The sequence below is a fragment of the Mastigoproctus giganteus genome, chromosome 14, assembly GCF_048544385.1.
Source record: "Mastigoproctus giganteus isolate SK-2022 chromosome 14, ASM4854438v1, whole genome shotgun sequence".
Taxonomy (NCBI): domain Eukaryota; kingdom Metazoa; phylum Arthropoda; class Arachnida; order Uropygi; family Thelyphonidae; genus Mastigoproctus; species Mastigoproctus giganteus.
In genome coordinates, this window is record NC_143588.1 from 24101037 (window position 1) to 24119061 (window position 18025).

Here is an 18025-nt window from a genome sequence, read left to right on the forward strand (position 1 = left end):
CTTCGTGGTGCTCAAGCGACCACAATGTCATCACTTTTATGATCAGTCTAAGCAACAATCCTAGGGTTATTAGGTGCTGTTTTGACTTCCTGCAGTTTAAGACAAAACACATTGATTGGAATATCTTTAGGTTCATGAGCTTATTTCAGAAGAAATAATCGTCCAACTTGGCTCGCTTCCTGCTGATATGCAGGTTTCTAGGGTTCAAGAGATTCTAATCACCATCTGTGAGTCCACTCTAAAAAAGAAAAAACGAAAAATGAATAGTGTTTCATGGTGGACCCTAACCTCACAATTCTCAGAAGAAACTTACAAAATGCTCGTCGTAATTTTCAGAGAGCAAAGAGAGCTAACAGGCCCAGAGATGAGATTGATAGACTTGGTGAGTTGTATAAATCCAATAGAAGGAGTTATTTCAATACCATTTTCCAAGAGAAGAAACTTGCCTGGGCAAGGTTTGTTCAGCATAACATAAATGAAGATCCGTGGGGATTACCCTACAAACTTGTTACTAACAAGGTTCATCCTGGCGATGTTCTTTCTTCTATTATTGTAAATGGTAATGAAACCCTGGACTGGAGTTTGTCCATAAATGCTATCTTGGACAGCTTGCTCCATGAGGACACTGCCTCCTGTGAAAACACCATTCAAACTAGAACGATATTAGATCGTTTATCTTACCAAGGGCCCCGAACCGAAGCTCCTTTTACGGATACTGAGTTGGAATCTGCTATCTCAACCTTAAGGGATGGTAAATGTCCTGGACAGGATCTCCTTGAGGTTTCTGTACTTAAAAGATTTTGGAAAAATTGCCCATTAATTATATTAAATCTTTTGAATGCTTGTCTGTCTTCAGGATTATTCCTGCTGGCTTGGAAACAGGCTAGACTTAAACTTCTGCTTAAGTCCTTTGACAAACCCTCCAATGATCCGGCTTCTTACAAGCACATTGCACTGCTGCCCATCCTTGGCAAAGTCTTGGAAAAATTAATTGTTTCTTGTCTTCTAAATTACTATTTAGACAGAAACCTAAGTTCCCCACTTCAATTTTGCTTTACACACGGAAGGTCTTCTGTTGATGCTATTTGTCAGGTTTTGAGTTCTGCTCAAAATTCCAATTCTAAATATGTCCTCGGTCTCTTTGTTGATTTCCAAGGGTCATTCGACACTGTTTGGTGGCGAGGTCCAGAGAGCCGGTGTCTCTGCTCCTATTTACTGTCTCCTTTCGAATTACTTTGATTCTCGCAGCATCACAGTTTCCTCAGGATTCTGCTCTGTTTCTAGGGGCTGCCCTCAGGGCTCTGTTCTTGGATCTGTGTGCTGGAACATGGTCCTTGATGGGTGGCTCTCGGTTGATCGAGACAACATCCTTCAGATAGCTTACACAGATGACCTTGCTATTCTGATTTTTGGTAATTCCCGCCGGGAGCTAGAGTGCAGAGCAAATGAAGTTCTAGAGGACTTGAATATCTGGTGTCAAACACAAACTTCAAATCTCGACTAATAAAACAAAACAAATGTTGCTAAAAGGCTCTCCTGATGTGAATAGACCACCTGTTATTAAGTTGAATGGAGAAATGATTAGGAGTACTCGGCAGCATAAATACTTAGGAATTTATTTTGATGACCATCTTAATTTTAATTACCATGCAAAATATGTACTTCAGAAAATAAAAGCTATGACGTATAAAATTATTAAGATTACCAGGAGTACTTTTGGTGAAAAGAAATCTTCCATTAAATTATACTACTCTTGTATATTTATACCAATTGTGTGTTATGCGGCTGGGGCCTGGGGATACAGAATCGGTAACTCCCTTGTTCAAAAATATCCTACTCAAGCACAAAGATTCTTTCTTCTCGCTGTAAGTAGAGCTTGTCGAACTGTCTCTACAGCTGCTCTCAAGGTCCTCATCATCGACTGCCAATCCAATATGAAGTAATGTTACATTATCTTTTATACTGTAGAAGAAAAAATGTTCCTGCAATTGTAAATGGTATAACATATAATACTGACTTGCAAGAAAATGTAGACATTAAAAGAATAAGAAATGAATGTTGTAGAGCATGGCAAAATACCTGGTCTACCTCTACTTTGGGTAGGGAGATCTTTAAGTTTTTTCCTGAGGTTGTTGATTACGACAAGAAAATGGACTGGTTCAATCCTGGTTTATACGTTACGTTTTTATATACCGGTCACGGAAGTCTTAACTTTAAATTGTTCTCACTAGGATTGTTCTCACTAGCACTTATACAATCTAGGAACAATTATGGGCCAGATTGAAAATATAAATGTGACTAGGGCTTTTAATCTTGTCCAATTAAATGTTCAAAGAGCAACACGTGTTGTAGATCACATCAAGCTCAAATTAGAAGAAAATGACATAGACATCTTGGTATTACAAGAACCATACATATGAGTAGGGTTCAAGGATACCCAAGAGGCTATAAAATCAGAGAATACATCTCAGGTGTCCCTTGTACAGCAGTAGTAGTTAATAATACTGACCTTACAGTCACAAAGGTGGAGCACCTCTGTTCTCCAGTGGCAGTGTGCTCTAGTGCTGTAGGGCAGTTCTATGTTGTCTCACTTTATTCTAGACCTGGTGAAGATATAAATCCTACTATAAAATATTTACAAGCAGTCACAGACTTGCTACCTACTGCAAATATCATAGTGTGTGCTGATGCCAACTGCCGGTCAGCCTTATGGAATAGCCATGCAGAAGACAGACCAGGCACGCGCGCGCGCGCACACACACACACACACACACACACACACACAATGGCCAGATACTTTCAGATTATATAGCTACCTCACCATTTCAAGTACTAAATCAACCAAATCACTTGCCAACTGTTAGCAGTTCCATGTGGGAGAGTGACACTGATGTTACTCTTGCCACAAATTCAATAGCCTACAAAATTACAGACTGGTGTGTCCAGCCAGCTTGGACCACATCAGATCATAGAGCTATCACCTTTAAACGCAACAGGTAGCTACAAACAGGCCAACAATTTCTATTAGATATTAAAAGATTTAATACAAAATAAAGGCTGACTATGACAAACATCATAACAAAAACCACAAACCTGTCTATCCAATGGAAAAAAACCAAGGAAGCAAGTAGTCCCCAGGTGGTGCCCTGAACTGGCTATACTCAGGAGACAGATGCATTAGGCGAGGAGACATTTTCAAAGAGCCAGAACATCTTGGCCACAAAATGAGGTGCCCAAGAATTGTAGATCACATCAAGCTTAAATTAGAAGATAATGACGTAGACATCTTGGTATTGCAAGAACCATACACATATGAGTAGGGTTCAAGGATACCCAAGAGTCTATAAAATCAAAGAATACATCTCAGGTGTCCCTTGTACAGCAGTAGTAGTTAAAAATGCTGACTATTAGTTAAAAATACACAGGAATTAGTACACAGCCCTCATTAGAGACAAGAAAAAAAGAATCCTGGAGGCAATTGGTGGGAATTACTAGAACCAATGACCCTTGGGGAGTTGTCTACGGAATAGTGACCAACAAGCTGCCAAGAGTAGATATTATAGAAACAATTGTCAAACCATATGGAACCCCAACCTTGTTTTGGGCAGACTCTGTAAATAACATCTTAAACAGTATTATACAGATTGAGGCCAGAGACTATTCCCCTGCTCAGATTGACATCATGAAAGAAAATATAGACCTATATAACAACTGTACGACACAGGGAATATTCTCAAAAATATGGAAAAAAGTTGTTTTAAGATAAATTCTTAAAAATCCAGAGAAACCACCTACTCAGCCTAAATCATGAAGACCAATACCCTTACAGTGGTACCTTGGTTTGCGAGCATAATTCGTTCCGGAAATGTGCTCGTAATCCAAAGCACTCGTATATCAAAGCAAATTTCCCCATAAGAAATAATGGAAACCCAGATGATTTGTTCCAAAACTCAAAAATATTCATATACTGTAAAAATGATTAATACAAAATACATACCTTTTTATATTTTTGATATTTAAATTTAATATACATAAAGCAATCGAATTTATTAATTATTGGGTAGGATGACTTTCACTGTCTCTAACGGAATCACTGCAATCTGTTGACTTTTTCTTTTTGTGCGACTTTAACAAGGAATCTTTCCAATGACACTTGCTTTTGCCTCCTTTTGAGGATTTCAGAAATCAGATTCATCGCCCGCACTATTACAAAATGAGGAGGCACGCTTGATACACATAAACAAAGCTGCGCGCGTGTAGCAACTGAATAAACACCGTAAAGGCAGAGATACACTATTAATTAACACCTCACATTTTACTAAAGCACATTTAGCATTAGCATTAGTAGAGGCATTTGATGCAAGAAAGCAAGCTTATGCAGCATCAGCCAAAGAAAAAAAAAAAAAAAACCACTTCCACTTCACCCCTCTGTTCGTTCAAAATACCTGTCCAGCTGAGCCTTAAACTTATTTAGGCCATCAACCTCCACCACAAGGGATGGAAGTCTGTTCCACCAACCAATCACCCGCTGGCTAAAGGCAAATTTCCGCACGTCTATCCTACATCTATCTTTCCTCAATTTGAATTTATGCCCTCTCAGGTGATTTTTCTGAGCTAGAGGAAGAATCCCATCAGCATTGAGCATGCTTAAACCATTCAAGGCTTTATACACCTCTATCAGATCACCTCGCTGGTGCCTAGTCTCCAGACACTGTAATTTGCAAAACTTAAGCCTTTCTTCGTAAGAGCACCCCTTTGTTCCATTCACTAATCTTGTTGCCCTTCTCTGTACTCGTTCCAGCAGCTCTACATCCTTCTTGAAATGAGGCCTCCAGACCTGTATACAGTACTCTAGGTGTGGCCTGACCATTGCCTTATACAATGGAATAATCACCTCCTTATCCCTGCTGGAAAAATTCCTGTATATCATTGACAATACTCCATGAGCTACTCTTGCAGCCCGTCTGCACTGCTCAGAGAACTTCATATCTGCCTGCACAACCACCCCCAAGTCCCTTTCATTCTCTACCACTGTCAGTGTAGTACCACAGAGTTGATACGTTGCTCTGGGGTTGCTGTTTCCCATGTGTAGTACTTTACATTTGTCAATGTTAAACTTCATTTGCCACCTCTCAGCCCATCTGCTCAACCTTTCCAGATCCTGTTGCAGCAGCATAGTGTCAGTAGTGTCCTTGACAACCCTGCCAACCTTTGTATAGTCTGCAAACTTGGACATTAAGCCCGATATACCATCATCAATATCATTTATAAATACAGAAAACAATAATGGACCCAACACTGAGCCCTGAGGGACTCCACTAATAACATCAGTCCACGATGAGCAGTGTCCATTGATTACCACTCTCTGTCTTCTCCCCCTCAACCACCATTTTATCCATAACAGCAATTTGCCTCCAATGTCACACTGCTCCAATTTGTGTAGCAGTCTTCCATGTGCAACAGTATCAAAAGCCTTTCTAAGATCCAAGTATATAATATCAAAGTTATTCCCTGCATCCAGTTCTTTTGTGACTGCATCATAATATCCAATCAAGTTGGTCAGGCAAGACCTCCCCTTAACAAAACCATGCTGTGTCTGAGCTATAACTGAAGTCTTGTCTAAATGATCCTGCAGTGCTTCTTTAACCAGTGCCTCCATTAATTTTCCTGGAACAGAAGTTAAGCTCACAGGTCTATAATTACTTGTGTCAGCCTTTGATCCTCCTTTGTGAATTGGGGTCACATTTGCACATTTCCAGTCTATGGGTACCTCCCCTGAATCCAAGGAAGCTCTCATAATTATGGCTAAGGGTTTGCTTACTTCCTTTGCTGCCTCCTTTAATATAACTGGATAGATCCCATCCACTCCGGGTGCCTTTCTTGTGTTTATCTTCAACAGTTTCTCCTCCACTTTACTCCCAGTTATTTCAAGATTCTGTAGCTTACTGCTAGAGTTGAATACACCTCTGGCATTCCCCTCGCTGAATAACTCCTCATGTGTGAATGTTGATGCAAAATATTCATTTAGTTTGTTAGCTACCTGAGCAGGATCATCAACACTTGACCCATCAATATCAAGTGGACCAATCTGATTCATCCCCTTCCTTCTAGAGTTTACATAAGTAAAGAACTCTTTGCTGTTTTTCTTTGCATCCCTTGCCAAGGATTTCTCGTAATCTGCCTTCGCCTGCCTAACCTCCTTTGTAACTTGGTTGCATATCAACTTGTATCTATCATAGGCTTCTGTGTCATGTGTTAATCTGTATGTATCCCATGCATTTTTCTTCTCTGCCATATGCCTCGTTAGTTCATCTGACATCCATTTTGGCCTAAACCTTGAACAATATTTCTTAGTTGGTATGTAAAGCCTAGTAGCTTCCAAGATAAGTTCTTTGAATGCTTCCCATTTTGAATTTGCTGTTGGTAACATCATCAGTTGGTCCCACTGTATAGAATTTAAATACTGTCTCAGTCCATCGTAGTCGCCTTTACGGAAGCAATAACCCTTCCCTTTACCCCTAATGGTAGTTACCTCTTTGAGTAAATCCCACTTCAGCACACTGTGATCACTGCCACCTAGTGGTTCATTTATCTGCAGATTCTTAATGCATGAAGAATCACTGCTGATAATCAAATCAAGAGTATTACTCCCTCTAGTTGCCTCCCGAACATGCTGATGTAGAAAACTATCATCCAATAAATCCACAAAAGTCCTGCTAGTGTGTGAGTAACCAGCCCCCAAATTCCAGTCAATATCTGGGAAATTAAAATCTCCCATTATAAGACACTCTGATTTACTGGCCCACTCTATTTCCCTGTACAGTTCCTTATTATACTCATCAGAGTCATTTGGCCTATAGCACACTCCTACTCTCAATTTTGATCTCCCAATGTTTATGTCACACCAAACTGACTCCACACTGCACTGTCCAGCGATGTCGACTGGCTTCACTTCCTTGGTTTTTATGTGTTTCTTAACTAATAGCATAACCCCTCCTCCCTTCCTATCCTGTCTATCCTTTCTGTAGACGTTGTACTCCCCAAATTGCAGTTCTGCATCCCTTATATCTGTGTGACACCACGTCTCTGATATCCCAACAATATCTGCCTTCGATGTTTTGAGCAATACCTCAAATTCATCAAATTTATTTACTAAACTCCTAGCATTGGTGTACACGCAAGTATACCTGCACCTGTTTCTATTCTTAGCTACCCTAACACAACCCATGTGTTTACTTGTACCGCAATGGCTCCCAGCAGTCTCTGAAATACCATGCATCTTGTTTTTCAGGCTTCTGCTCATTCTAATAGAAGCAGTGCAAGAATCTCTTTCACCTCTGCCAGTGGCTACTGTCAATCTATTGGTCTTTGTCTCCCCCCAAGCTAGCAGTTTTCCGACCCACCTAACACTGCCTCGATAGCATCAGCAAATATTCTTGCACCCTTTCTATTTAAGTGTATCCCATCCCTGTAGAAGCAATCTCTCCTGTTAACAAGTACAGTCCAGGCATTTCTAGGGGTTCCTACCATAAAACAATAAAAACAATCTCCAGTTGCGTTCCTGCTAGTGGAATCTGTTATAAACTGGTAGTAAACTCGATCTAATTGCATTTGCGATTATACTAGCTGGAATTGTTGGTTTTCACGTTATTATGGTGAAATGTGTTTCCCCTTCACGGATATAAAAAACCATAAATACATTTTCAAAATCTTCTCTTCGTTGCTATCGGGTTGCGGTGATTCTGCGTTCGACTGCCATTTCTTGTAAACACAAAGGCGAATCGTGCATAGGCGAATTCGGTTCGTGTTATATAAGATATCGTTCCCGTATTTATAAATCGTGTATCATCGAATTCGTGTAGTGTAAACACGTGTTATACGAGGACTGACTGTACTCGTATTGCAAGACCTCGCTCGTTTATCAAGTTAAAATTTATTAAAAATTTTTGCTCGTCTTGCAAAACACTCGCATACCAAGTTACTCGTAATCCAAGGTACCACTGTACTTCCTATCTAGGAAAAATATATAACAGATTATCTCAATACTATACAGAAGCAGGATCACATGCTAACAATCAGTATGGTTTTAAACAGGGCTACTCTACAGAGGATGCCATGCACCACCTACTGACAACAACTAAAAATTCATACATTCAAAATACTATCTGCTAGATCCACCCCCCCAACTAAACTGAAGTTTATAAGTAGATCTTGACTTGGTGTTTTGTTACAATGACTGTGTTAAAACTTTATAAATCAAAAAATGCTAAATAAACTCAACTATAAACTAAGGAGAGCACATCACCACTGGCCCCGGTCAAGAGAGATAGAACATTAGATTTTCATTGCTTGCCATTCTGCCTATCCCAATGGACCGGATTACCATCCCTATCAGTGGGAGGCAGGTGTTCGCTATCTAGCCACAATTGTGCTCTCCTTTTAAACACTGTTACCACAAAATTATTAAAATGAGCAAAAATAATCTTGTCCACAAACATGGCTCCAAGACCAAGCTGCTCCAAATCTGTTCTCATGTCTAGGTAGTTCACACAACTCAACATATGCTTAGAAGTCTCCTCTTTGCCACATGTACACAATCCACTAGCTGTTAGGCCTAGCTCAAACAATCTCTTTGCAAGTCCATGCCCCATGACCAAGAAGGCAGCACCCAATCCAAATTGCAGCCAGGGCTTATTTCTGGCATTAAATATCTCTACATTTGGTAGAAATTTATAAGTTGTATGCCCTTTCTCAGAAATTTCCCATTGTTGTTGCCATATCAGCAACAACTGGACTGTAATTATCTTCTTTTCTTCTTTAAAATCATTTCTAGAGTACTGCCTACCCTCCTCGGGACATGACGTGATATCCAGAACTGTAAGCCTTAAATTTTTACGTGTACAGTACATTAAGGTAGCTAATATTATCTGAAGGTCCACAGGTAATTTTCCAGCTATAACCTGGAGTGCATCAGATGAGACTGTGCGACAGGCCCTGGTGACGGACAGGAACCTTTGTGCTTGTAATATATGCCTTTTCACATGCGAGTGAATAATTCTATGCGGCCAAGCTACAGAAGCATTGTCATGATCAGGACGAAAAGGCAATCATATAACAGATTTAACCCTCATCCCTTTATTCCCCAGTCAGTCCTCAACACTCTTCTGAGCTTGGCATACAGCACTCTCATTTTACCCTTCACATATTTGGCATGTTCAAGAAAATTCATCCGTTTCCCTATACACACACACACAGCCAGGTTCAGCACAACAGTACCATATCTGATAGACATTTTTTGGCCTTCACACGAGGACTTCTATTCTAACCCTTTCGGGAGCAGCTGAGTTGTCTTGGTTTTTGAAATTTGAAGCATACATTACACTGACCATTCCAACAAGTATCCCAGAACTTGAGACACTCTTTCCTTCAACTTGCATTATCTTGCATTACCATAAACCAGCAGTAGCAAGTTGTCAGCATATGCAATAATACCCAACCCAACATAATTCTGATTCAAAAATTCATCCAGAACAATGCACCAGGCATGGGGACCGATAACTGAGCCCTGAGGGCATCCTCTTTGTATATTTCTTGTTATTTCTGTGTACTCTGTTCTCACAATTTTCCAATCAGAAAACTTGTACACAAAAAAAAAAAATTATCGGAACATCCAGTTTGTCTGATCCGTGGCCTCCCACCAGAGCATGTCAAAGGTGCCATGAAAATCCACAAAAATTCCTAGAACATACCTCCCTGAGTACTCCTGTACATACCTTACCATCCAATAGATGGCATCCTCTGTAGACATCCTTGTTTATAACCATATTGGTTATTTGAGGACATACAATTGTCATTGTATATAATCATAGATGGCTAATATGTTACCTTTCATAAACATTTGCCATCATAGATAGCAAGGCAATAGGTCGGCATGATCCAGGTTCAAAAGGCAATTTATTAGGACTTTTAATAATCAATCTCAATAGCGCCGTTCTCCACTCTCTGGGAAAGACACCCTGCTGAAGTTATGTGTTGTACAATTGTTCAAATACCTCTGATCTTAATCGGAAAGCTTGTTTTAAGACTTTAACTTCAATACAGTCTAGCCTCGGTGACTGGTCATCCACAGCCCATGCAATTGCATCATAGACTTCATATGAAAATAAATGTTCCTCTGCCTGGGATTGATATTTTGCATTACCTATGACGATACCCTGTTGTACTGGTGTTAACTCAGTATTCCCTATTATAGGGAACAACTCGTCCAGCCCCATGTTCATAGACTGCTCCCAATTCATTGTGTCCACGTCTCCATTTCTTACGGTATGACAAACCGAACTAAAACAGACCTTTTCTGAAATTAACTTAAAAATAGACCATGGATCTCTCGATCCTTGCTCACTTAGATATTTCTGCCAAGAAACTTCTTATCAATATTTATGGCACTGATATACTCTTTTATACTCACATTTCATATACATTAACCATAGATATATCTTCCATTCTTTTATAATACTATGTACTATTTCCTTACATATCTTAATTCTCTTCTTTTCATACTCAAATCCCCACACCACCAACCAACAGGTCTATTCCTAAATTTCTTTTTCCTCATGCTACATTTCAAAGCATTATACAATATATCCTGCAATTTTTCAACAAACATCTATAGAGAGATCATCCCAATTAACTAACTGTATCTGAGAGCTGAAGATCAAACCTGACCCAGACTGCAGTCGTAGCAGAAAATCTCGTAGTTTCCTTAGCTTCTAAGACATTCTCAGCAGCACCAATGCCAAAAAGTATGGCTTTATGATCACTTGTGGTTAATTCCTGTACCACTCTCCAGTCCTTAATCTTGCAATAAATAGACACTGTATACTTGGTAAGATCTATATAAGATTCTCTATGTATTGTAGAATAAGTTGGAATATGTCCATGCACATTAACCACTTCCAACCCTGAAGAAGAGAGGAAATCCTCCAGTATTTCACCTCTTTCATTGGTCTTCTCATCCCCCCCTCCCAGAGCAAGGAATTAGAATTAAGAGCCCATTGCGATAATCATTACAGGGCTGCAGAATCTGACAAATTTTATCCAGTTGGCTGACATATGACTCAATTCCACCTAAATGGTGACAATATATGGATACCATAAAACTTTCCCAAAGGTGCCTATTAGTTCACAACAGGCTGTATATTCATTTGATAAACCTATTATCTTAGTTTACCATTAAGCCAGTGTGTCTCACTATTATGGCAGCCTTAGGATGCTCTCCATCAAACATAACTCTGTACCTCAATGGGTATCCTTGTACCTTTCCCATAAACTTGTATGGTTCTTGTACCAATGCGACATCCAGATTTTTCTCTTCCATTTTCTGAGTCAGCTGTGCCACTCTTAGCTCGTTGTGCACTTAGTTGTACAACTTTAATGCTTTCAGCCATAGTTGATCTTGGTTTTGTACAAATCTAAAGCCTTTTTATATTCTTGACATCTATCTAGAGCCAAATGTACAGCCTCTCTATTTCAACCTTTACAATTACAGCAAGTATGTCTTTCACTTTTGTGTCCACACTCTTTAAAAGAATGTACTGTCTTAACACAATGTCCACATACCATTTCTCTCCTGTAATATTTTGACATGTGACCAATGCCTAAACACTTAAAGCATTGAGACACTGAGAAAATCTCCTTAAACTTATATGTGCACCAATGCACATATAATCTCTCTATTTTATTCAAATAACTCCAGATCCTTGGCCTGACCTCCAGCACCCAATTCGAAGTATCATCTTTCTTAGACCTATTATCAGAGATAATTTCAATCTCATGGTCTTTACAGTTTTTAATCCACAATTGTTCAAGGAAATCTTGCTGTCCAATGTCCTTGTCCACATCAAACACTACAATTTGAGGATAAACTGTTCTTGGAATTGAAAATTTGAGTCCTATTTCTTGGATTTTAGCGCAACCTATGATTTTAGCAAATTTCATCATTACCCTCTGCATCCACTAGAACTCTGCAGTCTTTTATGGTTCTAATGTTCTTGACTTTCACTTTTTTAAGAAGGGGCTTTACTTCTTTTAAAATTTCTTTCTTCACCTGTTCACTTGTTTTAAATTTATTACTTACAGATTTTATCAATACAAATTTTGGTGCCTTCTTAACATCTTTTATTGGCTCTTGGACTATGCTCACATACGTCACTGGTTTTTCCTTTCACTTTTCCAATTGATCTTTTAAAAAGATGTTCTCCATATAAATATTCATAGCTTTACTCTCCAAGGTATCCCAAAATTCTAATATAATTTGCATTTATGCGGTGGGAACCTTACTGCGGACATCAAATGAAAAGCTCCTCATTCACAGATGTCTCTTACATACTGAAATATATCATGATTAGATCGTTCTTTACTTTGCTCCCTTCATCTCTTTTTTTTTTTTTTTTGTCCACTTCTTGTGTTTTCATTACCAGCTGAGTTCTTTTTATTTGCATTGGTACTAGCCTTTACTTTTCTCTTTCTTGCCTTCTTTTTATTTGAATTGCCAGAGAGTGATAATGACCTAAATCTTGGATGTGTTCTAAGAAAAATCTTCCCAGAAAAATACTTCATTTTCTGTTAGTTCTTGAACTAACTTCTGCCAGTATTTCTTTATTCATTTCTTCTTGCTCATCATCTGTTACATCCGAGGTAGCCTCAATTAACTCTTCTTCACTTATGTATGCAGATTGCAAAGCCTGATAACTAAACATCTTAGGTGGGGGCTACTGAGAATATGCTGAAACTATTACACTTGCATTCTCCAAAATGATGAATATGATAGTTTTTTTAATTCTCTTCTAAGTGTGGAAAAGGATCTTTTACCATTACAATTTGCAATACTTAAAAAAATGTGCAAAACTTAGTACACATTAGGAAATGTGAGATCAATTAGAATCAATTACTGTTCTCAAACCAAGATCTACTTTATATGTGAAAAAAATAATAATAAATAACTCTAAATTAAAATTAATTTTAATTTCTAGTTTTAATTGTTAGCTTCTAAAAAAAATCCTATTACCTGATCAAAAGCATTTTGTTCTTTAGCCAAGTGTGCAAATACTGCTTCTGCTATTGGCGAACGACATATATTACCTAAAAATAAACAAACAGTAGTGAAACTCTGGATTTAATAAATATTATATCAACTGATAAATGAATTCCAATTCCATGTGGTGAAATTCTTTAGTATAAAACAGAGCTACAATGCTCAATACATTCTATGCTGTATTTCAATATTTGCATAAGAGAAATTTACCTCAATATGATATGTTGAACACTTCAGTATGACAAATTATTACAGTAACAAAATCAATAAAAACAACTTTCCTTCCCGAAGCTGACAGGACTTTAGACCATAAGTGTTGATCACAGGAATAGAAATAACATGGAGTGTGAGAGCTGGAATCTTAAATAGATTATTTGTCTTTGCGCATGAATGTAAAAGACCACGAATCGGAGATTAGATATGGACAGCAAACGTTAATAGAATTCTCATGTAATTTAATTTCGATGGTTTCTACAATTAGTAGTCTGGCATAATTACGTTGGACAGAAGAATGAAAAAGGGGACATAAATTTTCATTGGCATAAGTATTTTGGCCTCGTTGAATAAAAATGTATAGTTTTCGTTAATGGCACGAAAGGCCAATTCTGACACTGCTGAATGAGAAGCATGGACTGAGGATGTATGCTACTTTACTCTCGAATCCAGCATGCATTAAGTCGAGCCTTGGTAAGATGAGATGCAATCACTGCAAGAAATGTTGTATACCATGTCATTTATTTGTGTTGAGAAAGAGGAAAAGGCTGAGTCATTGTTCAGTATAGCGTGTTTTTTTTTTTGTTAGTTGTTGGTGCATCAGCTTCTGTGGCCATAATGCACCTCCCAAGGTTTTTTTGCATTTTACTATGATCCAAGCCCAAGGCGGGATTCGAACCCACAACCTTTGGGTTGCTGGGCAGGCACTTTACCCACTTGGCTAATCCGGTCGGCAGTATAGCGTGTAATTTCCATATTGGTCTGGCCATAGAAATTACATGCTATACTGAGCAATCAGTATTGGTCTGGCCACAGAAATTACACATTATACTGAACAATCGCTCTGTCCGTTCTTCTTTCGCAATACAAATAAATGAACTGATATACATTTCTTGTAGTGATTGCAACCCATCTTACCAGGGCTCAACTCAACACACACTGGATTTGAGAGTAAAGGAGGACACCTCCTCAGTCTGTGCTTCTCATTCAGCAACGTCAGAATTGGCCTTTCATGCTGTTAATGAAAACCCATACATTTTTATTCAACAGGGACAAAATACTTAATGTCCAACATAGTTATACTAGACTATTAATTGCAAAAACCATCGAAATTAAATTACATGAGAATTCTATTAACATTCGCTGTCCGTATCTAATCTCCAATTCGTGGTCTTTTACATGCATGTGCAAAGACAATCTATTTAAGATTCCGGCTCTCACACACTCCATGTTATTTATATTCCTCCATGTTATTTCTAACCCGCAGACCCCCCTAAAGTGCTTATTCACAGGAAGCAAATTCCATATGTGGCACAAACTAAACACCTTGGCAATAATATTGGACGACAGACTCAGTTTCCAACCACACATGAACAGTTTAGCAAAGAAAACCACAGCCTTCACTGCAGCTGTCATCGGGATCTCCCGTTCGGACTGGGGACTCGCCAAAAGATCTCTCTACTATAAAGCTGCGTTCTTGCCAGTTGCCTCCTATGCTACTGGGGTCTGGTTCCATAGGGTCACTAACAGTAAAATCTGGGCCAAACTCCTTTCCATGCAAAGAACCATACTGCTTGAGACACCGAGTACCAATAACAAACCTCAACTAATGCACTGCAGGTTCTATAAGGGGGGGCCCTTCCCCTGGACCTATATATAGATTATAGAGGCTGCATCTACAAACATAAAAAAGGACTACCAATCTCACTACTTGGAATAGACTGCAATCCTGCTACAAATATCAAGCAGGAAAAAATAAACCTATGGAATAAACTCTTCTCCCTTTGGCAGGTTAGATGGGATGAAAGTCCCACTGGAGAGGTCACCAGACTTTTTATCCCAGATGTCACCTTTGCCGCAAATAAGCGGCGTTGTAATTGGTTCTACCCATCCATGAGCACGTCCTACATCCTAACAAGACATGGTGCTCTTAAAGCGAAACTGTTCTAATTTGGACTGGCAACAAATCCTCATTGCTCCTGTAGGGAAGAGGAATCTTGGCATCACATCCCATTGTCCTGCCCCAACTACGAAGAATAATGGACAACACTTAAAAATAAGGTTCAGAACATCTCAGAAGTCAATCTTAAAGCCTTAAATGAAAATGAGACTAACTTTCAAGCCCATCAAATCTTCACTAACGATGTCTTAAGCAGAAGAACGCAGATGCTTCACCACACTGGATAATCTTGCTGAGCTGTTCCCTGTGTCACCTACCAGTCACCCTGGGCTTGAACTCTTTTAATCTCTAAAGTTGTCAGAGATGTCAACCACTAGTGTTTTTTTATTTATTTATTTATTATTATTTTTATTAATTTATTATTTTATTATAATTATTATTATTATTTTTTCTTTCTACTGGTACTCAGGACTGGGCATTCTGAGTACAGGATTGCTGGCATCCACTGGTATTGCACTACCTCCAGTGAATGCGGGATTTTAGCGCACTACTGAGGTGCAGATAGTAGACTATGCCCAGCTCCACGTACCTTGGGACAGGCATCAGGCAGCAGTTGCTCGGGTGTCGGCTACTCACATTTCACACAGGGATTTTTATTTATTTAATTTTTTTTTTTGCACCACAGGAATTCCCCCCCCCCTCTGGAGTGTGCCCCAGAGAAATCTGGCCCACCTTTTGGCAACATCAGGTGGGTCAGAATCTCGTATCGAGACAGTACGTGCTTCATTGGGACTGGCCCACCTTCCTGTGGTGTGGATGAGTACCCAGAATCATCTGTCCAGGTGATTGATGCTTCTGGATAGCCAAGTGGCCAGAACATAACAACAGACCACGCATAATACACACAAACCTATACTACTCACATTTCTGGCCCTCTTACTGTGGTATTGTCCTTCGCAGAGATATGAGGTGGAGATGAACTCAGGTTCTAGGAGCCGTCCCTTAAAAAAACACAAGTCCACATGCTCACATTTCAGGCCCTGTTTACACAGATTCTGTAGTTAAGATAGAGACAATTTGCAGAGATGGACCCAGGTCCTGGAGCCACTAAAATAGGCCACATAAATACATACACAAATGTCATTGAGTGTGCATAGATGCATTTCTTTAACTTTTGAGTCTTGAGAGTTTTGTTGTGTTTTACAATTTTGTAAGAGAAGTTCCATTTTCTGCTGGAGTTTCTTACACAAGGTTGAATGATTGTAAATAGTGAGTGTTTCTGTTTATGTATTTTTGTATTAATGTAAATAAAAAAAAAATACCTAAACGTCATTGCTGACCAGATACACCCTTTCATGGCAATGGTTTTCCCCTGTGGGAGTGCCATCTTTCAGCAGGATAATGAATCATGCTACACCACCCGGATTGTTCGAGACTGGTTCGCGAAATATGAGGAAGACTTCCAGGTATTGCTCTGGCCTCCAAATTCCCCAGACATCAATTCCATCAGGCATCTGTGGTTTGTGTTGGAACAGCAACTCTGATCTGCACTGTTTCAACCACAGACCTTACAGGAGTTTTTTTTTAGGTATGTTCGTGTCAGATGGCACCTGGGATTTCTCCCATCTCCGCGTGTGTTTCGCTGTATCGAGGACAATACACTGTCAAGCCAGAGACTTGAAGTGTGTGGGCCGTGTCTGTGCAGTGTGATATGTTGTGCCCATTGTTTATCCGGCTTATTGGCCGCCAGGCCCCTAGTAGGGCCCAACGTTGTTGCCCATAACCTGCCATGTGGAGGCTAGCCGGGTGTATCCAGTATCACAACAAATTGCTCTGGCAGGTCCTGCCACCTAATTTCAGTGGCTAGGACCTATAAAAAAAAAAAAACATTATGCGTTTGACATTAATGCTTAATGGGATTGCTGTCAGGAAATCGCTGGTTGGGGTTGAATGCTAAAGGCCAAATAGGTCGGGCAAAATTTTGATGTTATTAAATTTAGACATGTGAGGCTATACGCTAGATAAAAGCTAATAGTGTTAGTTGTCTTAGAGATTTACACGAAGCCAGTAGAATTTAGACGTTGATTAGAATTTGGCGGCATTGTTAAGGGTGTACTCGGTCGATTTAGTGAGTGGGGGAGGAGACTGAAGATTAGGGGGGGGAAAACAGATAGAAGAATAGGGATGATAGAGTAGGCATCCCCAAAGAGGTCAGTGGAGATGAGCCCCACCAGGCGAAGTATGGGGGTAGGCAGGGGGAGAGGATACAGAGATCCGTCTCCTCCCTCCCCTGCCTGGGGATGGGGTTTTTAAAGGAACCAGGTTAGAGTACCCAGTTCCGATCGCCAATGGCGTGTTGGCAGCAAAGCCGCAGAATGTCTTCGTCGGTGTCATGTCCAAGCAGTGTCGAATCCGGTATGAAAGTCAAGCTGACCATCCCGCTCCGGGGGTGGGAAATATTAGCTGGCAGTGGGGAACCCACCAGGCGAAGGGTTGGGAGAGACACACATTTATTTCATTCATAATCTGCATTCTCACTCTACTTGCATTCTTTTCTTTCTTTTTTTTTTTATTATTATTATTTATTTATTTATTTATTATTATTATTATTTTATATTTATTTATTATTATTATTTTTTAATACTTTTTTCTTATGTTATAATTTTTTTCCAAGTTTTATATATATATATTATTTATTTTTTTTTTTTCACTCAACTCATTCATCCTTTTCTCACACACCAGGAGGGGATGCAATGATATGTAGTGTAAACTTAAATACTAATTAAAACTAGGGTTAGTGTGTACTTAACTGTAGCATT

General features: G+C 39.3%; 1 protein-coding gene across 1 annotated transcript in view; it reads right to left on the bottom strand.

The window, feature by feature from the left end:
• LOC150075022 (low molecular weight phosphotyrosine protein phosphatase-like) overlaps positions 1–18025 on the bottom strand; it is a 106717-nt gene that overhangs the window by 55620 nt on the left and 33072 nt on the right. Inside the window, exon 2 of the mRNA XM_090389038.1 lies at positions 13067–13140. Within this exon, the coding sequence (XP_090245164.1) occupies positions 13067–13140 (74 nt within the window). The remainder of the gene's footprint in view (positions 1–13066; positions 13141–18025) is intronic.